The sequence below is a fragment of the Calidris pugnax genome, unplaced genomic scaffold (assembly GCF_001431845.1).
Source record: "Calidris pugnax isolate Ruff unplaced genomic scaffold, ASM143184v1 scaffold44, whole genome shotgun sequence".
NCBI classification, from domain to species: Eukaryota; Metazoa; Chordata; class Aves; order Charadriiformes; family Scolopacidae; genus Calidris; species Calidris pugnax.
In genome coordinates this window covers 45905472-45928371 of record NW_015094506.1, presented here as the reverse complement: position 1 = coordinate 45928371, position 22900 = coordinate 45905472, and the positions used below count along the sequence as shown (strand labels likewise).

Below are 22900 nucleotides of genomic sequence, written 5' to 3'. Positions count from 1 at the left end.
GATGTGGTCTGCCAAGGATAGTTATTATTAGTTTTAAAAATACAGAATAATTTGTCCCATCCAAAGTCACACAGCAGATAGCAGAGTTCATCGTAAACTGAACACACAGTGTGGAGGGAATGTGCCTTCCCAAACAACAAGGATTTAGGAACTTTTAGGAAATTTCTAAAATCCCTCAAAAGAGGCAGGTACAGCTTTCCTCATTTTGACAGTTGCAGCTGTACAGGAGAACAAGGTTCTGTAAATATCTGATTTTAGACTGATAGAAAAAAAAAATTAAGATCTTATCGACCAAATAAAAGAAGTTAAAATTTTACTCACAAATTAAATTCATACATTTCATCTGCTGTTACAAACATTTCGTGTTTGATGCATTCTTTAAAATTCTTTAAAAAACCAAAGTGATATCAATATCTAACACCCTGGTTGCAGTTCATGGAGGGATCTTTCACCTCATTGCCGAGGAACTTTCATGATCTGAAAGGGAGAAAAACACGCAGTTTTGCCATGTAACAAAAAGTAACATAGCAGATTCTGGGATGTTCATTTAGAATATGGGAAAGATAGATTCAGAATCCATTTTCCAAGAGAGTGCCCAGACCATTGTGCTATGCAGGAATCTGAAGGAATTGTTGTAGCAGGTTAGACAAGGAGGAATTTTTTACCAAACCTCCCTCCCTCCTGTACTATCAATATAAGCCTGCGGTCTCTATAAAAGCTGGTAACATTCCAGAGATCATGCACTTAAGGAGTATGTGTGTGACTAATGTCTGTTTAATGTTTAATCTGTATTATGAGTAATTTCAAATAGGGTTTAGGGAAATAAATTGTTCAGATTGGACAAGAACTGCTGTAAAAATTCTTTACTCACGCAAGTTATTTGGCTCTTGATTGAGACATGTCCGTGTAGCCTTGCTTTGGGGCACAAGAAAAAGGACATAGATCATTAAAACTGCATAGGCACAACATGAGAATGGCAAAGGTGGCTGTAGAAGTAAAATGAGGAAGTACATGGCAATTGTCACCTAGGGCTGGAGTACTCCCTTTGGTGTGAGTAGTCATGCAAAGTACATGATTAACTCTTAAAGCTGATAGAAGGTACAATAAAAAGCAAAGCAGGAACTGAAGATCAGGAACACAGAAAAGAATACCCTGAACTGATGGGTCCATGGGAGCTCCTTCTCTAGCTCCCTGCCTTGCTTTAGATTTAGACAGGACATTATTCAGAACGCTAAGATTTGAGTTTTCTGGACAGTTAATCCAGCAGCTAGGATCCCACACATCAAAGCGGGGGATATCTTAATTTCTCTTCCCTTCACTTAGAAAGGTTCAATAAGAAGTACTCAGAATCAGGTAACAGTGAATTTTAACTGTGGTATCACATACAAATCATGAATATTCCAGGTAACTCCTCTAAGCAGTGCTAGCAAAATAGGAAGAAGAAAGTGCTTCTTAGTTTGTGACTTTACCCTGAAAAATGTTTGGAACCAAAACTACATGTGTGTTTCAACATGCTTTGGGATTTAAGTCATTTTAATGAATACATCTATTCAGTTAAAAAAGTTTTAGGAAGAAGCGGTTTCAGTATCAGTGAAGCTATTGCTGTGATAAACCTCAAACTGGGAGAGGGACTGTTTTTCACCTTTTCCACCTGCTGTGGTAAAATTATAGCCTAGTTTTGAAAAGCAATTTTAGAACACTCTGTTAAGAAACAGATGTTAGAAGATTATTATAGCACAGAGCTAAGTGATTTTTTTTTTTCCCAAAAAAAGAAAATGTGTGTACAGCAAGGAATGAAATCAAACTATGTAAGTGCACACATGCACTTCATCATTTTGCTTACATACACTAGTTCTGAGTCAGGAATACTCACTGAAACATGCTACTCTTGCAAGCACTACCTACTTTGCTATTAATCACTCGTGATGCAAGCACTCCCACCCATTTCTAAGAACAGTGTAGGCAGTCTGATAACTCACAAGCTTCAAGCTGCCCTTATAAAGTTGTTCCACTTTTGCATACTTCCTCATACTGCTAGTTTCTCTGCAGAGATGAAGCTGCTCGTTTACTTAGTCTTGCTGAAGACAGCTCTCCTTGCTTTAACAAATGTCTTTGCAGTTGTTTTAGAAGATGAAGAGGAGGCTAAAGAAGGAAAAACTACTGAGACTTGTCCTATAAAGCTGAAAACTAATCGGAAGTGTGATGAAGGAGAGGATTGTCCATATCAGATAAATCTGCCCCCGATGACCATGCAGTTACCCAAAGAATTCAGACTGCTTGAGAAGACTCTCAAAGAAGTACAGACCCTTAAAGAAGCTGTAAACAAGCTGAAGAAATGCTGCCAAGACTGCAAGCTGCAGGCAGATGACAACCAAGAAAGAGACAGCAGTAATGAATTCCTGCTACCTAATGCAGAAACTCCAGCAGAAACCAGCAGAATCCAAGATAACAGAGTAAGGGACCTGCAAAGCAAAGTTAACAGGATGGCAACCAGCTTAAAAAATGCAAAGAGAGAGATTCAGACACTGAACGGTCGTTTAGAGAAGATGAGTCTCATAAATATGAACAACGTAGAACATTATGTTGACAGCAAAGTTGCTAATTTGACAGTTGTGGTGAACAGCCTTGATAACAAATGTTCTTCTAAATGTCCAGCAATGCAACCAAAACCTGGTATGTAACTTGTTAATTCTTACTGCCTGTGTAAGCTTTCTGTGCATTTTACAGATATTAACTAAACAATTTAAAATATATTTTAATTAAATAGCTGGGCTATTAACTTCAAAAGTTAAGTGTTAGCTCTTTTAGTGTTTACTTATGCTCCTGCAAAACATTTCACCTGCCACTAGAGGGTTACTGAGAGCTGCAGGTGTTCAGTCAGTTTGTCTGAATCAGACTTTATTATGGGATTTAAAACATTTTCAAAGGAATTAATTTTTGCAATTAACTTAGTAAACACCTTGAAAAATTACTTTATTATTTTACACCCTACTAGCCTTCATTATGAGTATTAAATGACAGTGAACTTCATATATTTTCTCCTTGGATGACAAGGGGTAAATTTTCTGTAGGTCTGCTTTTTCCAATGTGAAACTGCAACTATTCTGAAATGGTCTGCAAGTCATTATTAAACATCAAGTGAATCCAGTAAAACTTTTAAACAGAAGGATAATAAATGAATATTTCTACCATCACAGCAAATATCTGAAAGGCTTGGCTATAAAAGCTTATTAACAGTACTTCTCAACAAGGTAATGTATGCACCATCATTTTAATGCAAAACTCTTAGCATGAATCTAATATCTAAGTAATATAAAATAGAAAACAGGTGTTATCACTGACAAACATTTTTTCTATTACTTTTTTACATATCCTAATTAAAATTAAGAAATAGAACTAGTAATTTCTTTCTAATGTTGATGGTTATTAAAGGAAGATTTTTTTTAGGTCATAAAGTTTTTATGTCACATATAAGAATCTTTGAAAATAAGAAATATTCACAGGATTGTCAGTGTATTCTATCACTCAGAGATCATACCTATGCAGATCCAGTACCATACCTATGAAGATACAGCTCTCTAGAGCTAAAGCAAAGAAAGATCAGACTGCTTTACAGTTTTTAAGCCTCTGTTACTTAGCATTCAAGCTTAAAACTGTTCTTTTGTCCACCTATATTGGATATTGAAGGATCTGCAGAGGGTACAGTGTATGTACAGCTGAAATTCTTGAAAGTGTGAAAAGAGCAAATGAACAACAATAAAGGCAATAGTTTTACTATATCAACAAATGGCTTAAATCAGATATATATCAGTATAAATAAATCACTGATTCAGATGTAAAACATTCACAAAAGCATGAATAATATTTGGTAATGGGTAATGGGTTATGAATCAAATTCAAGTACAGTACTTAATAACAGAATAAACTCATTCTAGATATTCCTCATGCTTACTGAATGGTTGGGTACAGTTCATAGCATATGATTACGTAGATATTCCTTATATTTTACAGTAACTGATGCTAAAAGTGTTTGTAGCAGCAATACATACATTATGAAAACTAGTAAGGATAACAGCTACAACTGTTTCATGTCCAAGAACTATTCCCACTTCCACTGAAACTAATAGCAAAATTTTATTTAAACAGGAGTTGGATTATAAAAGCATTTTAGCTGAAATTTATATTCTCTGTCAATATCTGCTCTGAAACAGCCTACCAAAGATCTTAAACAAATTTCAATGAAATAAATGAGAATGTATTGTGGATTTAGATTTCGCTTTTAAGCCTTTGATTCCTATACTCTATGCTTTCATCGATGTCCAGTTTTCTTTACTGGAAAACAAGAAGTCCTCAGTATTATCTTCTGCCTAAGAACACTCCCCCCTTTCAAAAAGTAGTTATATTGTTTAAATTTTTCTAGGAAAGTTATGCAATTCAAGCTTGCAAATGAACATCCCCATAAATTCAAATCTGCAATAAACATTACAGTTTTCACTCTTAACTCGGAACTTCTGAGAGCTCTGTATCATTTACTTAAGAACACGGAATTACAATACCATCCTCTTGAATACAGTGTCATTACTGATGACATTATGGCTCAAAATGGATTTGCACTCTGCAGGAAAAACCTAGGGGTATTTTTCTTCTGAATAAAATACATCACCCATTGGTAATGGTAGATGCTGAAACTTTTCCTTACTGTAAAGCCAGCAATGGCACATACACAGGAAAGCTTATTGCTTTCCTAGCTTCATCTTTCTAGGAATCACAGTATTACTACAATAGATGAGAAATATTTATTACTTTTTTCCCTGCTTCCTAAAGTAAAGTCAACATTAACACATAAAACTTTCCTAATGATGTTATGTCCTCTATGAAATGATGCCAACTGAACAATAGCCAGGTTAAAGTCATTCCCACATGGACAAAGCTTTTTCTCTGACACACTGCCAGATGAAGATTTAAATTATAGACAGGGTATGATGGTATACATTTAAATACGAAAAGCAGCAAGCATGTAAACATGAAGTATTAGAAATATGGACTGAAGAAATCGGGCTGAATTTACAGGAGGTAATGAAAGGATAAAGGGTAGAGAACAAGAGAAAAGGGAGGGCAGACAATCAAAATGCCCCTATATTAGACAGGTTTGATACAAAAAGTCATTTAAATAGTTTTTTTTGACAGCTATCTGATGCAGACATCTGAGGTGGCATCTGTTATAGAGTGAACCTGATGGAAAAAACCTGTTCCTCCCTAGAAATGAAATTGCTGTAACACTATTTCCTATGTAGAAGTCTCTCCAATCCAAGTCCTGTGTGTCACATCAGTCTGGGTAAAAATTTTGTTTGTTTTAAAATTGAAATTATGTTTATTCTAACGCTATCCGTTCTTCCACCAGTTATACAAATAATGCAGAGAGACTGCGCTGATCATTACACAGCAGGCAGAAGGAGTAATGGAATCTACAGGATTAGTCCTGACCCCAGAAATAACAGCTTTGAAGTCTACTGTGACATGCAAACACACGGAGGTGGCTGGACAGTGCTGCAACGGCGTCAGGATGGTAGCACTAACTTCAACAGAACCTGGAATGACTACAAAAATGGCTTTGGAAACCTCAGCAGGGAGTTTTGGCTGGGAAATGACAAGATTCATCTGCTGACAAAGAGCCAGGAAATGCAACTGAGAATTGAACTTGAAGATTTCAATGGTATCAGAGAGTACGCGAAATACGAACACTTCTATGTGGCCAACGAATACCTGAAGTACCGTCTAAGTGTCCACGGCTACAGTGGCACAGCAGGAGATGCCCTTCACTACAGCAAGCATTACAACCACGATCAAAAGTTCTTTACGACTCCAGACAAGGACAACGACAGGTATCCGTCAGGAAACTGTGGAGCATTCTACAGCTCTGGCTGGTGGTTTGATGCATGTTTGTCTGCCAACCTCAACGGCAAGTACTACCACGAGAAATACAAAGGTGTCCGCAATGGCATCTTCTGGGGTACATGGCATGGTGTTTCTGATGGTATTCCAGGTGGATACAGGCAAGCCTTTAAATCAGTAAAAATCATGATCAGACCCAAAAGTTTTGTACAGTAATTCTACACCTTTCTCTTAACTAGTTTGCGTTGGATTGCACTCAAAATCATGCTTACTCAGTATTATACTCAGAATTCAAGTATTCAGTTATGTTTGGCATAAAATAGTTCTAGACAAAAGAGCATACTTCCACATAAACTTTTAGAAATTGTTTGACCCATATAATGTACTAAAAGCAGCATGAATGTTTCTGAACAGTTATTGCTAAAACTTAGCAAAGGTTGAGTCTTGGTATCGTTATGTAAATATTCTAAACATTTCTTTTGGTGCTTTTACTGACTGTGATATACCACATTTTATGATTTAAAATTTTAAATGTCCTTCCAGAAATTGTGTCTGAATGAACACCTACATTTTAACCGGAAAATTACATAGAGGTGTCACTGATAACATATAAATTTGTCAACACTTAGAATTAGTCTCTCTGTAACAGTCTGACTTTGGCTATCATCCATCCTTCACCACTTCAAGGGTATACCATGGCAATATCAATAGAAATTAGGAAAAGTACTACATATTATTATTTTTAAAGAACTAGGAAACAGAGGGCCACATGTTTGCCCAAAGACACAAAAAAACCTTGAAGAAAACTTAGAAACTGAAGATGATTCCTCAAATGTTATCCTCCTTATCAAAGATTATTCAAAGAACTTGGTGAAAGAATTGAATGAAAGTAAGTGGAAATAATGTAGTGAGTATGTAATGAAAGACAATTCTTGCTCATTTTGGTTTCTCCATTCAAGCTCAATGTCTTATTTGTCGTTTGTGGGAGGAAGGAGACATTCTGTAGCTTATTGCAGATTTATATAGGGAGGCAGACAGGTAGGAAGAAGACACGTCATGAAGAACCCATGCATTTGCATAAATGCCTCTAAAGACATACAGAAAGAGTTTCCAGTGCCACTTTGCTTTCTCCTGAATCTTTTAGGTAAGCCAAACGTTACAACATGACTCTTGTAGAGACTCAAGCCCTCATTTAAGTAGTTCTCACTGTAGATACCATTACACCTTAGAATTATAAGAATTATAAATATTTTGTAAGATATGAAAAGATTGTGTTCTCCCCATTTTCTGAGTACCCCATTTCTAGCCACATGAACAGAAACATGAACAACCCACTGGCAGTTACAAACAGAAAAGACAATGTCTGAAAGACTTGTTTCTTCTAAAATTCCAAATGAAACAATCAAATTTTCAAATACATCAGGAAGTGCAAATTAGAGATACTATTTGTAAGGCTCATGTTTTAGATAGCAAGCACAAGTTTGACTACACATTTCTACTGCCTACCCTAGAAAACACGTCTCTATAATGACAGTGACTAATACTGAGTGGAGATGCAGTTTATTTCAGCAAGAGGCTATTTTGCTATATTGCTTAAACCAATCATGAGATGCAGATAAACCACACTAAGATTGTATTTCTTTACTAGTTAAAGTGTGGTCTTTGCTGTCATAGGCTTTTTGGTTAAAAGAGACAGACCAAAAAATAAAGTACACACTTGACCTACTACTTTACAAATATGACCTTTACGGTTTTTTGAGATGATAACAAGAACTATTATGGTTTCAAGTTACTCAAATGAGCAACAGTGGCAATTGCTAAATTGTAAAATACTAATATATAGTTTTTAAGGAAGTAAATGCTTTGAAGGATATTTCAGTGTGAAGTGCAATTTGGTTTATTATGTTTCAGTTTTAAAGAGTAATGGAAAATTTTAATTGCAAGATGTATAGTCTTTGCTCGAGAACATGTTTTGAAGCTATAGAATATTTATTTTGGGATAAAAAAGGATTGCCTAAACAAACAAAAAAAAAGCAACTTATTGGTTAGATGAGCAAATATCTAATTGCATATGATTGTATTTCATCATTTTGCATAAAATGCACAATTTGCTCCTATTAATTATATGGTAACTAGCTAAGTATGACGTACAGTATCTACAAGCTCCTACTTGAAAATGTCTTTTTCCTGCTAACTTGTTAGAAGAAAAATACACTGTCTGTTTTTTATCCTGTTTAAAGGAAACTTTGTAAAACACAGAAATTTTAACAGAATAAAATATCACCCACAAAAGCCTTGTTTGATGTCTAAAAAAAAAAAAGAAAGAAAGAAAAAAAAAAGAAAGTGTATTGTTTTAACACATACCTGAATATTACCTGCCTGGAACTGTTGTAGCTGGACCTCCATAAATGTGTACTAGTTTTAAAGTGTAACTGCATCTACTTGTTACAAGCTTTATTTTTGTTTTTCTTTGGTGCAATAAAATTAAGTCACACTGTTAAAGCTGTACCACTGTCATAGATATCTATAGGAACTATAAAAAAAAATTCTTATAAATTGTTTTATTGGTTTTCTGTAAAAATTGAAGCAATAAGAAAAAACGCATAACTTCAGATGACCAACAAAGACAACTACGTTACGTGCCAGGGGAGTAACTGCTAGTAACAACAGTTCTTAAGAGGTACATTTTATGACATTTCAGCTGCCAGATAATACCAAAGGCTGAGACTTCAGATATGTTTTCAAAATTATTCATAGTTTGGAAGACAAAAAAGTAATTGCTCGATTAAGAGTTTACACAATCTGTATCTTTAACATGAAAGGGGAGAAGTAAACTCATCTGGTTTTTATATAACACACAACCTTTCAGATCACATGCAAGTTTTATCAAAGCACATGATTAGAAAAAATACCCCAAACTAAAGCATACAGATTTTATACAAACAAAAGCTCTTGATCTCTCCTTAAGGTTTAATAATTCAAAACATGCCTTTCACTTTCTGAAAAACATCTATCTAACATTGATTATCATATGAAAACACTTGTGGTTTTAGCTTGCTAATATTTAAATTGTGAATTTTAGTGAAGAAGATTACTAACAGCGGGTTTGCTAGCAAAATTCCTATAGGCTGTTTCCAAAAAATAAAGGCATAAACCCATCTGTTCAATGTGATCAGCCAAGCAGACTGTAATGTCTTGGCTTTCTATGCATTGTTTAAACAAAAAAAAATAACCAGAAAAAAAAACAGAGAAGAAATTAAAAGAAGGTCTTAAAGCAGTGATCTTAAATTTTTTTTAATGCAAATACCTGTTTCCTTAATGGTATTTTTGGGAAACACTGCAATCAAACTCAGAGAGTCAGTTGCAAACAACAGATAGTTTGACAATTTGGTGGAAAATAAACTTTCATTTATGTGATTATTTTCAAAGGAAATTAAGATGGTTCTCAATCCATACCTAGAATACTGTGTTTCTAAATTAAACCAATATCAAATAAATAAAAGTGCCAAATTTACTTAGCTTCTATGACTTGCATGTCATAGAAAAATCAAAATAGGAAGGATGCAACTTTAAGTTTTCATAGAAAAAAGATATGAGATAAGAACTGAATACTGACCTACCAAGAAAGAGACTTGAAATATATTTTTATAAATGTGTTCTGTATTCTTTTTTTTCAGGAGATAAAAGGAAAATTTAATGGTATATATGGGCATGAAGACATTGACATAAGTTTAAAGAAAAATGGCTGAGCAATACCATCAATATAGGCAGTGCTAATGCAAACATTCCACTCACTAAATTAATCTCTTCCATTCATAGCTTTAATGAAATTTTTAAGGAGTTATAATACTTTTGCCGGAAGTCAATTTGGCCGTCACCCTCAATGGTAACCAGAAACAGGAAACAATGTTTTAAGACAATGTGTCAAATCCAACCCTAACACAAGTCACGAGAACAGGGTATGAATCAATATTATTTTTTAAGTCCTTGTTCATCAATTTTTCTGATCTCAGTAAAAAAAGAATCTGTTTGGAAAGTAATAACTGGAAAAAACATCCCCAATTACCTAATTATGTTCAAATAATCAAGACAAGATGTAAATCTAATTAATATTATACTTCTACTGAAACAGTAAATCAATATTTGGAATTACACAGCAAAAAATAGTAAGTAGGTTTTACACACTTATTTTTAAGCATTGCATGGAGTCAGTTATTTTTATGGAAAAGTAGGGTCCACTCTGAAATTCTCATTTCTTTCTTGAGACAGAATATAAAAGCCCTTCTGCTTAGGTCTGCAGCTCAACCTCTGTATGTTAAACCCAAAGATGACTCTTTCTCATGCAAATCCTTAAGGCTTTGTTCATTAAGGAGCATTTGGACAGGGTTTTTTTTAATAAGGAAACCAGAAATCACCTTTTAAACATTCAAAGTAACCTAACCTGTGTAACAGATGATTCTCCACCACTGAACATTTTTATCAAACGTGTGTTTGGCTAACATTGCTCTGGCTTCCTCACCATGCAGTTCTGCTGACATAAACATCATAAGCCAAGGCCAGGTACTATCACAATTTTAGTAGAAGATCACCCTGTTTTGGAATATCAGATCTCAACTACATATTTTGGGTGAGAAAAAGGGAAGAGGGAGACAACTTTGGAACATAAGACAGCAGTATGCTTGTCTTTTTAAGTCTGATGTGTCTCAGAAATTGTTAAGAAAAGCCCAAAATGCCAGAAGATGCTGCAGTTAAAGGTTATTCCCTCTCCTCGCCTCGCAGCTTTAGGGAGCTGTGTGGCATGAAATCTGCACTTGATAACAGCATAGAGAAACAACACATCATAAATCTTTTCAATCGTGCTTTTCAGAAATGAATAGGAATACCACCTGCTTTGTGAGAATAGAAATGCATGCAACAGCTTCCTGGCCTTATTTCCTCACAACATCACCTGCAAATGGTAAAAAGAACCTCTGAATAGAAAGAGCATATTATGCTGGCTCTGTTCCCACTCCTGTTGTTTAAAGGCATCTGTAAATTCACCCCACCCCTCCACAGCTTTTTATAGGAGTTACCACCAATTGGAACAATCAATTTACCTATTGCACCCACTGATGGATTTAATGTTCACTACGAATTGCTTGCTTGCTGAAAGCTGTTCCACAAAAACACAGACTCTAGCTTACAGACACATTATCATCCCTTGCTGACTCCCCAAGTGACCGTATCAACAAAGTTTAAAAAAGGTTTATTTAATTAGCAGTCAGATTCCTGTGGGTGGAGGTGGAGGCAACATGTGTTTCTGCTGTCTGTGCCAACATATTTATACAGCTTTTTTGTTGTGCCAGGAGCCTTTGGAGCATGTTATGGGGAGTGTGCCAGGATCTGCTTAAGTTTGAAAATGTTGTTTGCATTCAACAGCTGTGTTAAGATTTTTACATCTTAGATAGAGCACATACATGTTTGGAGAGTACTGAAACAAATTATCCACTGCTACGATTACCATGCAAAAAATATAGTAATGATCATACTTTATAAGAGCAGAAAGCACACTACAGTATGTGTTGATGAGCAGAAATTAAATTGGTGCTCATATAAAAAGAATAAAATTTATATCTTAGTCTACCAAGCTAGCATTTCTAAGAAATTTATCATTTAAAGTTGTATTGACTTTTTTTTTAAAAAAGTAAAGTTGTTTACACCTACCATTTAACCCAAGTTAGGAGAGGATTAAAAAACTGCTTGCTAGAAATTGCAAAAGGCTCTATTTTCTAGAGAGGTGGCATTAGATGTCGGAATGCCAGTGAAGAAATATATGAAGTACTGATCCTTAGTACTTATATTTGAAAGCTGTAACCAGCCTTTAAGTGACTTTCTCTTCTTTGCAGCACAGATAAGAAAAAAGAGAAAAATTAAAAGTGCCTTTGTCCCCTTATGTCACATTCAAACATTGAACATATGCATCGTTCTATGACTTTTAAGCTCTTCCAGGTAAACAGACCCACACGAATCAGCTTCAGATCAGCAGAAGTGAAACTGGTCTAAGAAATTCCTGACACCATACTGTTCATTTTTTGGTAGACATGGAGATTTTGCTCTGCATTTCCAGTAAAACCAGCATTTTGGTTAACATCTTTATTAGCAGCTCAACCACTTTTTGCTATCAGGGGTAAAAAGTTCATTAAACTTAAAAAGACTCCAAGTTTCAAAGTAGTCATGAAAAATATTCATGAAAAGTTCCTTCTGCTTCCTGATGGATGATGACACTAGGATGCTTGTAGCATCCACTACAAGGACATGCAAGATAAATGCTGCAGAATCCCTTTTCTGGTATTGTTTTAAAAATAGATGTATACATTTGAATGAACTAACAACCATCTTTCTACCGCAAGAACACACCAACAAAATGAAGGGAAAGAGAAAGCACAGCATAGAAAAGCTCAGAGTCATCACTCTTGAGTAAAGCCTAACAAGAATTGCTAATATAATATTAACTGAGAAGAGACCTCAAACTGGGAGAAGCTAGCCTCCCACCATTTGATTTCTCCTTTTTTTTTTTTTTTTGCTTTTTCCCAGAAAAAGAGGAGCTTGTACCTAATTTATAAATAAACAGAATTAATGAAACAGTATTAAGAGATACTAGGCTCCATGACTGATTTCTCCTTCTAACTGAAAAACTTGAAGAATACTAGTTTTTGGATAGTCTCTTGAATCAAAAAGAGGAACCAGTAGATTTTGTGAGCAATTCATCAACTTTATAAAACCTTTGAAATTTTGCAAAGATAAAGTGGATGTAAAACTGTTCCTGAAGTGCAGCATTCAATGATTCACTAACAAATTGGAAAGATTTGGTAAAGAAAGAGTAGGGCTCTTTTTTGTGGCTGGGATTAATGATGATTTGGGTAACAAAACAAAAAATTAAGCAACAGAAATGGATTTGAAACCTGTAATAGATTACAAACTAAACATCAACAGTATCATTATGACAACTGATTTTTATTTATTTATGTTTCCATTAAAATGGAAAAGCCTGGTCTGGGTAGAGAAAAGGAAAGAATAACTTGAGTGTCCAGAGGGGAAAAATGCTACTATACAGTGCAGGGAAGGGCAAAAATTACGAGGATAAAAATTATGGGAGTGCGCAGAAGGCAGTTTTTAATCAGTCTTTTTTACTTTCATTCAGCTTAATCTTGTCAATTTGAGCATTTAATCTAATTTCATGTGAAGTTCTGTTGCTTTTTCTATTCAAATGGCAAATTCAGTATGTCCTGTGCTGCCTTAGCAGTAATAGTATCTTTATAACAAGGATGATATAATGATAAAGGTAGAGAAAAATGCATTATATTACCAGCTGTTGCAAAAAAATCATACATTTGCATGCAAAGGATGAGTATAAATTCAGACCATTTTGCAGAAGTTAGTTCTTGAAATTTAGACAACGTACATGACAAAGTTCAGTACATTTTTTGCTGCCTTTTAAGAATCAAATTACATATATATGGTCTATAAAGCACTAAATTAAAAATGAAACAGAATAATTTATTGCATCTTAATGTAACATTCATCCAAGTAATACATTTATTTCATCACACAGGTATTAGCCTTTGTAGTTTTCCATTCCAGTGTACACTAGAAGAAAACAGGATATGAGGAAAGATTCACAAGTCAAGAGATTCAATTAGAAGTGTTACAGCAAAGGTCTTTATTTCAAGAACATGACAAAAAAGGCTAAAAGAAGTGGAAAGTTCATTTAGTGAATGTATGACAATCCTTTAACCAACAGCAGTGGAAGTACTGAGTTAGGGTGATGTCAACTTGGTAATAAATGCAAACACTTGGTGAAAAGAAGCAAGTCATGATGGACTGAGTGGCTTTTGTTCAAACCTCTGTCCAGTTTTTAACCCAACCCACAAGGCTAAACAATGTTGTTGTGTATTATTAAAAAGGAAGGAGACAGACTGAGGATGTTTAACTTGTTGCTCTTCATATGTTTGACTATCTGTTATGTACATGAGAAAAACAAGACTGGCTTGACTGAAAGGTTTAATGCTATTGAAGGGATACATCTGTTCACAAATAAATCTTATAATGTCAAAATGTGTCCCTTCTGATAAGCATTTGCTACTGTGCAGGCATAAATGACTAGCCAGTAAACCAGAGCTAATATGATACAATTCTGCTTCTGTGGAAAAATTCTGAAAGCTTTTCCAAGAAGCTGAAGCCAGTGTCAATGCAACAACTTCTATGATGACTGGAGTCGTATATTTATCTCTGAATTATGTATAAAGTTCAACAAAGGAAAACAACAGTGTCAGTTGAAGAGAAGAAATGTGAATAAGTGATGAAAAGCCAATCTTACCCATAAAGCACAAGTACCAACTGTTAAAAATTATGGTAAGAATAAATGAGTCATAGTTCCCTTTTAAAAATTGACAAAATGACCAAAAGACCTCGTTATGAAATATTATGCAAACTGCTTACTGCAGTTTTCCACTGCACATTTTTCCCCAAACTGGGAACAACTTTTAATATTAAGGTTGCCTATATTTCCCATTAATGGTTCACGATGTTATCAGAAGTAAGCAAGTTGGCCTTAAATTTGAGATACAGAATAACCACTTTGCAAAGATTTTTTTGGGAAAACAAAAATAAAAATCAGCCAAATGATCTGACCGTTTTCTAGAATAAGGCTAGAAAAAACTAGCTTCCCCATTATTAAAAATAAGAGGGAGGGTGGGGAAGTCCTTAAATGTAGAATATCTTCTAGAATGTTATACCATTTAGTTTTATTTTATTTGGGGAGAGGTGGGGGGTGAAGACATCTTGTACGGGGCATATGCTTCCTGCTGTCAAAATTCCACCACAACTGAAAGATCTATAGAAAAAGTATGCAAGTAGCTGGAAAATAAAGTACTCCCCAAGTGCAGTTTCCATGCTTCCAGTAGACAGGAGGCTTTCTGTAAGTTGAGAGGTCAGCTCTTGAGAGTCGAGCTGTTCTGGACATTTGCAGCTGCCTTGGACTGAGAAGAAAGGGGTTTTGTGCTACAACAATACTGGAAGCTGTCGGCTCACCGTATTGGCACTGGACTCTCCCTCCTGTATACTTCACTTGAATGCACAAGAGATTGGAGAGAGACTGACAGTGCAGTTTCATGCGATGTTCAGTATGATCTAATAGCAGGATAGGAAAGGGACAGTCCTATTTTCCTTTTCACTACATATTCTCGCCCCTTCCTTTCTACTGGCCTTATGTCCAAAGCGCAAAACCAATTCGATAGATCCAAGCTGGAAAGAGCCCAAGGTAAAGCAACTTCTAAGAACTTTAAGAAAAACGTGAATACGAACACAGCTTGGTTAGGATATGAGAGATGTACATGTTTATTATAAACAGGGCGGAAATTGATTGCTTTCCATTGTCACTGTAGGAAAGGCAAGGAGACGGTTGCATTATTTGCTCCAAAGAAAATTTAAACTGGGATGTAGGAAAAACTTCTTTTTTAAAAACTCCAGCAATGACAAAATGCTGAAAAAAGATACCCAAATAGCTATCTTCAGCAATTAGTTTTAAAGAACAAATTTTTTCTTCAGTGTAAATTTTGGATTAGATTATCTCTTAATGTCTGTTCAGGCATTACATTTTTAAGGATTGCATTTGATATGTATTCGATATCTTAAATTCTAAAATATTTCTAGTATTCAAAAAGTTTTCTTTACACAAAAAATTCCAAAAAAAACCTTGAGTTCCAAAAGGTTTCTTCTGTCATCATCAGTTATTAGTGCCTCAGGAGCCACTTACCTTGGAGCCTCTTACTATTGAGCCTTTCTAAAAATCATTATGCAATTACCTCTATAGCTAGAATAATACAAAAACAAGACCTCTCTATTCTCATTCCCCTTAAGGCCATGATTACTTAAAAAAAGAAACATGGTTATCCATTAAACACAACATCCCCAGCAGGAATATTCCCCAATGTATGTTTCTGCTTCACAAAATGTTCTTACCACTGAGAAGAAAATCAGAGAAGAAATAGGGAAGCTGCAGATAGCCTACAGTAACAACCTTCAATTACTAACAACAAAATAATACATTTCAGATTAATTGATTTGGACATAATATTCACTGTTATAGAAAGAGAAAGCTGGGGTACATGGTACCTCATCTAAACACTGAAATGCAGGGCTTGCTGTTACATCAGTGGACCCCTCATCTCGGCTGTAAACTGTTGGAGCTAGAGCACAGGTCGGTTGCTCGTTCTCGATTTCCAATTCTGTGTCACTGGAACTGGAACTTTCTTCACCAGCCTGACTCATTGTTTGAAGTTCTAGGAAGTAAAAAAAACACCAAAATACAGTTAATTAGATCCAGGGATATGACTGTGCAAGTTAAATGTGTAGTGTAAAGAGCACAACATCAATATGTGACACCCACGTTCAAACAACAAGAGTCATAATGTGAGCAGTCTAGGTGGGTCTACAGTTATAAATTCATAAGAGACTTTTAAGACGCTGCATTATCTGTCACTGGTTGAATTTTTCAAATCCTGTACCGTTGGCTATGTTACTGTCACACAAATGTTAGACAGGATGCAAAACAGTATTTCTTAAAGAACAGGAACTGAAGAATAGATTTAGGCTGGAAAAGGCCTCAGGGGTCATCTAGTCCTGCTCAAAGCAAAGCTAACTTCAAAATTCAATTGAGTTGCTCAGGCCTTTGACCAGTGAGTTTTGAAATCTGTTAAATCGGGGAGTCCGGATGTCGCCTTCAAGCAGGTCCTTAGACAGAAAATCCCCAAGTGGATGGGACTCCTATAGGTATAACTGCTATGATCTCTTCTCTGCCATTTCCATAAGACTAGTCCGAGAATGTGCTTCCCCTTCTCTCCATCCAACATAAGCCCACCCTTGGCGGTGTCCCTTGCGGTGGCCTTGCATGGAGTAATTACATAGAAAAGGATCCCCTTCACAAAACATAGAGATCTTGAGGACAAGAACTGGTCTAACTTGAGCAAGTAGTATCATTAATGTTATTCATGTATGTAAGTCATTGCATGATCATACTTTAAAAAAAAACAACAAAAACAACAAAACCAAACCCAACAAATACACTCTGAAACTACAGAAAATGAGAAAACACGATATAATATCTCAGAATAGGAGGTAGAAAAGTAGTGGAAAAAATAGTTATTGTGAGATCTCCTCAAGTCAAAGCTCTTATGAAGTACTAACATTTCAGTTATGTACCAGGTTACATTTTTAGTATCTGTGACCTCTCCTAAAATAATATGACCATGAAAAATATCCAAATGAACTAATTCAAGAGTGTCCCGGTTTCAGCTGAGAGAGAGTTCATTTGGCTGCTGTGTTTTCAGATTAGGTATGAAAGGAATGTCAATAATTCATACTATTTTAGTTCTTGCTAAGTGATGTTTATCCTTATCAAGAACTTTTTTTCAGGTTCCCATAGAAGCTGAGAAGGAGGGCAGGTAGAACAATAGAATGGCCAATGGAATATTCCATACCATAGATGTCTTGCTCAGTATATATATGGGGGTTGGCCAGGGAGTGAGAATCCACAATCTCTGCTTGGGTCGGGCTGGGCAACCAATTTACCAGTGAGAGTGACTTGTGTCCTGTATATTCTTTTACCATTATTATCATTTTCCTTTTATGTTATTGTTCTATTAAACTGTCTTTATCTCAACCCATGAGGTTTTTTTCCCTTTCCCCTCCTTTTCTCCCTCTTCTCCCTGTCCTTCAGAGTGGGGGATGAGCAAGAGGCTGCATGGTCCTAATTGCTGGCTGGGGTTAAACCACAACAAAGAGTACCAATAAAACTCGCAGGATTCAAGATATATTTTGATCCCTCATACAGTGTGGGATCCTTTTTTTGTTCCCCAAAAGAGAACTAAAAGAGGCTAAAATCTAAATTTTATAATTGTGGCTTTGGTATAAGCTTTATCCTAAAGAAAGCTCTTTTTCAAATTAGGTAACACAGTTCTTTAATAAATACAGAGAGAGAAAGGAAAGTTGGAACAAGCAAGGTTGTTGAAGAAGATAAGTTTCCTACAACAATGTTTGAGAAAATTCCACTTTTCATAGCTCTCATTTAGGAATTTTTGCATTAGGCACAGCTAGATCAAGGATAATACTAATAATTTCCAAGCAAGATGAGACCTAATGTCATCAAGTTATTATAACTTCATGTAACTTCACTTTGTGTTTACTGTCTCACTCCAGCACTTAAGAATTATGTTCCCAGGCATCAGTCATTAGAACTGTCTGAGTTGTGTGAAAATGCCAAGATGGAAGAGGGAAACAGGAGGTAGAATACAAGGGGTACAATGCTCCTGGTAACCAGATAAGACAGCAGTGTCCATCAGGTCCGTACTTGTCATTCTATCAAATGCCAAAACACCTTCTGGCATAACAGTATCTTACGAGTTTTGTATACTCAAAAGAGTTTTAAAATATTGACCTTTTGCATGAAGGCAGCATGAAACAAGACACAAACATTTCAGGAGAAAGAAGAGATATGGGATAACTGAAGAGATGCAGTAAGTATCTTACAGAGGGAAGAGAGGGGAAGAGGGACTTCTGAGGCACAGAGAAATCTTGCCATGACATAGTGAGATAGGGGAGCTATAGAGTATTTGTACAGCAAAACACAGGAGAAAGTGGAGACGGACGAAATGTGGAAGAATTCAAGAATTTCTTCATAAGTTCACTGAAGCTGGCCGTAGATAAAGTGAACGGCCAAATCAATATCAGTATTTTTCTTCAAAATTCTGGGAGAAAAATTGCTAACTTCTGCAAGTGTTTACCTGATGCTAGCAGATCTTTCTAGATTAATTATTATGCAAAATAACTATTATGCAGAGAACATTGTATTCTACTGTAGGATAAAATCATTATAAAACCTGTATCATCTGCCAAAGACACAGAACCCACTTCAAATTAGTCAGTCTTGACATCATTCAGCCTTACACATACCATATGGGAGACCTTTCTCTTTTAAGAGAACTTTTTAGTATAAATCAAGGAATAAGTAATAAATAAACTTTCAGTATAACAATAAACTTTTGGGTGTAAATCAAAATTAAAACTCTAATAAAATTGAGAAGAATTTTTGAGAATATTTCAATAGTATATACCAGATTTCTCCACTGAAACCACCAGAGCAATTTTGCATTCCACAGCCAGAAATCTGACAGTTAAGAAAACTATAATTTCTTTTTATAATTGTGGTGGGAAAATGGATATTAAAATGTTGTGTTGTGTGCATCCACCTTTTGAAAGTCACTTGCCTGTAAAGGTAGTGAAAATTAAACTGGCAAGTTTATGACTTTCTTTAGAGCTGTCTGGAATTCCTTCAGGAACATTTTGACTTTTAGAGAGATTTCAGCGGCTGTATTTGCTTATGGAAAAAAAAGCAATTTCGTGATCTCTCCTGGAGGAGTCAAAACATTGTGAAACAAGTGTAAACATCATAGAAGCCAAGAAACAGACTCTGAAATACTGTACATAAACACATATTTATAACTACAGCAATTTTTAATCTATAATGAACTCCTGAATATTTTAACGTATGCATCTCATGTTTATGGCTGCGGCTGCTTCTGCTTTATTTGTTTCTCAAAACATATTGGAAGAATTTAGAGAAAGGGAAAAGCACAAGGGCAGAAACTCTAAGCAGGACAATGCCAAAAACTGAGAGCTTGATGGGTGTAGGCATTTTTGTCCATCTTGTATGTGAAACATACTGTTAATACAAACATATTGGAAGAATTTAGAGAAAGGGAAAAGCACAAGGGCAGAAACTCTAAGCAGGACAATGCCAAAAACTGAGAGCTTGATGGGTGTAGGCATTTTTGTCCATCTTGTATGTGAAAAAAATCACAGTCAAAAAATCACAGTCAAAAAATACACTTCTTTGCAGTAGGGTAGTACAAAAGTGTCCCCTCCAAGACTCCAGTCAGAGAGAGAACAGAGACAGAGAATAGAGCAGAGAGAGAACAAAAACAACCTTCAGAATTTGGAAAGTTTACAATACACTAAGATACAACTACAGACAGCTGAGATAGAGGAAAACAATTAGACAGCCTTAGTTAGGGTGATAAGCACTAATCTCCACTCCTTTTTAAGAGAGAACGGGACAGACTGTAACAAGATATGTACGATTATGGGACAGTAAAAAAGCTTAGCATTCTTCAAATACCTACACATAATTATATTTAAAATTCAGCTTATACAAAATCGGATATTTAAAGTTCAAAAGCAAAGTGAAAATTTTGTATTTTTGCAGTATCTGATAAACAGTCTAATTCAAATAGAAATGTAAGTTGGCACGATTTCTAAATTTACAGAGTGGTTCAACAAATATGGATGTTTTCAAACTGTGGAACTGCAAATAATATCACAGCCTTGATCCGACACACAGAATTGCAGAGAAAGGGAATTCCAAGTCTGTTTTGGAACCCGGGTCAAATCAGGCTGAGAACCCTCTTGTGAAACAGCTTCACGACAGCACTAATAAAAGCCTGAGCACAGATTCCCAAGACTTACGCCAGGATCTTTGCTTCAGTGTCTCTCCAGCAAACAGCAATTCTCGTGCACAAGTCAGTGCAGAATCCAGAGAGAGGGTGCTCTGCTGCATTGACTCTTTCCAGAGTGACAGATGCAAAATGTACTAAAATTTCATTCTGAACATGAAGACTTGCAGCTCCATGTATGAAAATGCACCAACTAGACTAATTAGGAAGACATAAAATTTATAAAAATCTCTGTTAAGAGATCACATTTCAAGTGATTGAATTCATTAGCATATACTGATGAACTCCTTTAAACTTTATCCCTTGCATTTATAAAATTATTTAGAAAAATATTCAGGTTCAGAAAAGTGTCAGCAAGATTTTGATGCCAGTCACCCAGTCTTATCCTTCAAGCCCAACTTGAGCATGCTTTTTTTTTTTTATTTTAAGCACAGCAGGGGAAAAATAATCATAAAGCAAATTATTTTTCCCAGCCACTTAAAGTTATTAATTCATCATTTGAATAATATTAAGTTATTTACAGTGCTGTTGCTGGAGGCAAAAACTGTTGTATGTTGAAGTGTATGTGTTAAAATTATGTCTTTTTAATTATTTTAATAAAAATTTTGTATGAATGTACATTCCAGGTAATTTATAATTTCGGTCTGATAACATTAGGCCAGACTGTGAAGTCTGTTAAGCCAACTAAAGCAGTTATTGTGCAAAGTAGTCTGACTGGCAGGTTCACAACAGGATTTATAGATGGTAGGTTACACATTGACATGTGTGCTACCGTCCTTCCTGATGGAAATTATCAATTTCTTAATATATTCCCTCATTCATTCTTTGTTGCCACAAAATTTGATCCATTTCAGTTAAGCTGTGTTGGTTAAACTGGTGTAGACTGACATGGAACTCCAATTTACATGGAATTGTTTTGTTTAATAGAACACAAGCCTAAGATTTAGCCAAGTTTAAACAAATAGGTGTAAATTCACATTCATTTGAGCTCAGGCCATAGACACAGCTTTCCCTTCACAGCCAGCTGCATCTGTAGATGTTATGTATTATTCCCTTCCTTTGCAGGAGGAGATACCTTCCTCCTTCTTCAATACTGATCTGCAAGACTAACAACTTTTGGACCACTTTCTCAGGCAAAATCAGCTAAGGAAGCCTGAATAATTTCAATCAATGTTATGAGCTCAGTTGGCTAATTTTTCTGGATGTTGCTAAGGAGCACCTTCCCATCTGCCTGCAGGCAGCAAGGATGGCTGGAGACAGGGGCAGTACCCAGAGCAGGGAGGCAATGAACAGAACCTCAACTCAAGAGTGGGGCATGATACAGGATATTTATCCACATCTTCACGCTACCTCCTTTTGCACACAAATGTTAAAGAACAAAAATGACTCTGAAAACAAGACAAATGACAGTGTTTCATGCTGAATCAGTTAGAAAAATTATGTAGTGCAGTTGGAAAATCAGAACAGCAGTATCCAGTCAGACCAAAAGCTGACCTAGCTCTGCACACTTCCAGCCAACACCAGATGCTTGGGGAGGGACAGAAGAATCCAGCAGTCAGAGTGTGGTGATGTTTCTCTGAACCCACCCTCGCTCCCCTTGAACTCATGTAAAACTTTCAATATCTGCAAAATCCAGGGGAATGGCTATTTTCCTCTTACCTCAGCATGCCATGAATAACCAGTGCTTTTTGTTTAATTTGAATCTGTCTCCTTGATGCCATCTCACTCTTTTGCTGGATGAGTGACTGAATAATCACAACCTTTCTGTGCCACTAGATTTATTCTAATGTATCTTCAATTGATAATCCTTTTTCTAGGCTGAAGAAGTCAATCTACCTGCTGTCACCGGCATGAAAACCCTTCTCTGCCTTCCACTGTCCTTGTCATCCTTCTCCAGAACTTTTCCAGTTCTACCACATCCTCTTCAAGAAGGAGGGGAGAGATGAGAGCTACAGATAATATTAGTAACATAGGAGCACCATGGATTTACTCAATGACAGAGTGATATTTTCATCCCCTAAAATTTTGTTTCCTAATGCTTTTTTCCCCAAGGTTAAAGCTTACAGTCTTGTGCACAGCAGATCTTCTGTTTTAACTGAGCAGAGTGTCTTTAAACAACAAAGCTATACCAACATTAAATGATCATTAAAAATAAAATGACATAATGTACAATAGGGCATTATAACATGCATGTAATTGAGAATAGAATGTTTGATGAGACTGTATTGTACTCATAGACAACTACTTCAGGGAAATGAGGGCACACCACATACCTAAACTGCTTAACAACTTCTATTGTAACTTCCATTGTTTCCTCTTGTTTTCAAGTCTCTGCTATCTGGGACAGAAACACCCTGAGCCACACACAGACTTTATCAGCTGGAGTTCTCATTAGATATGGTGAAGATAGGGAGAATTTGAATGGTAAGATTTGCCACTTCCCTTTTCATGTGGTTTCTATG

General features: G+C 35.8%; 2 protein-coding genes across 2 annotated transcripts in view; one reads left to right on the top strand and one right to left on the bottom strand.

Moving 5' to 3' along the window:
- CCDC146 (coiled-coil domain containing 146) overlaps positions 1 to 22900 on the bottom strand; it is a 79709-nt gene that overhangs the window by 52986 nt on the left and 3823 nt on the right. Inside the window, exon 2 of the mRNA XM_014963779.1 lies at positions 16045 to 16211. Coding sequence (XP_014819265.1) covers positions 16045 to 16200 — 156 coding nt within the window. The 5' untranslated portion in view covers positions 16201 to 16211. The remainder of the gene's footprint in view (positions 1 to 16044; positions 16212 to 22900) is intronic.
- FGL2 (fibrinogen-like 2) lies at positions 1976 to 8394 on the top strand. Its single transcript, XM_014963778.1, has 2 exons — positions 1976 to 2673; positions 5402 to 8394. The coding sequence occupies exons 1-2, from the start codon at positions 2052 to 2054 to the stop codon at positions 6106 to 6108; spliced, it is 1329 nt and encodes a 442-aa protein (XP_014819264.1). The 5' UTR covers positions 1976 to 2051; the 3' UTR covers positions 6109 to 8394.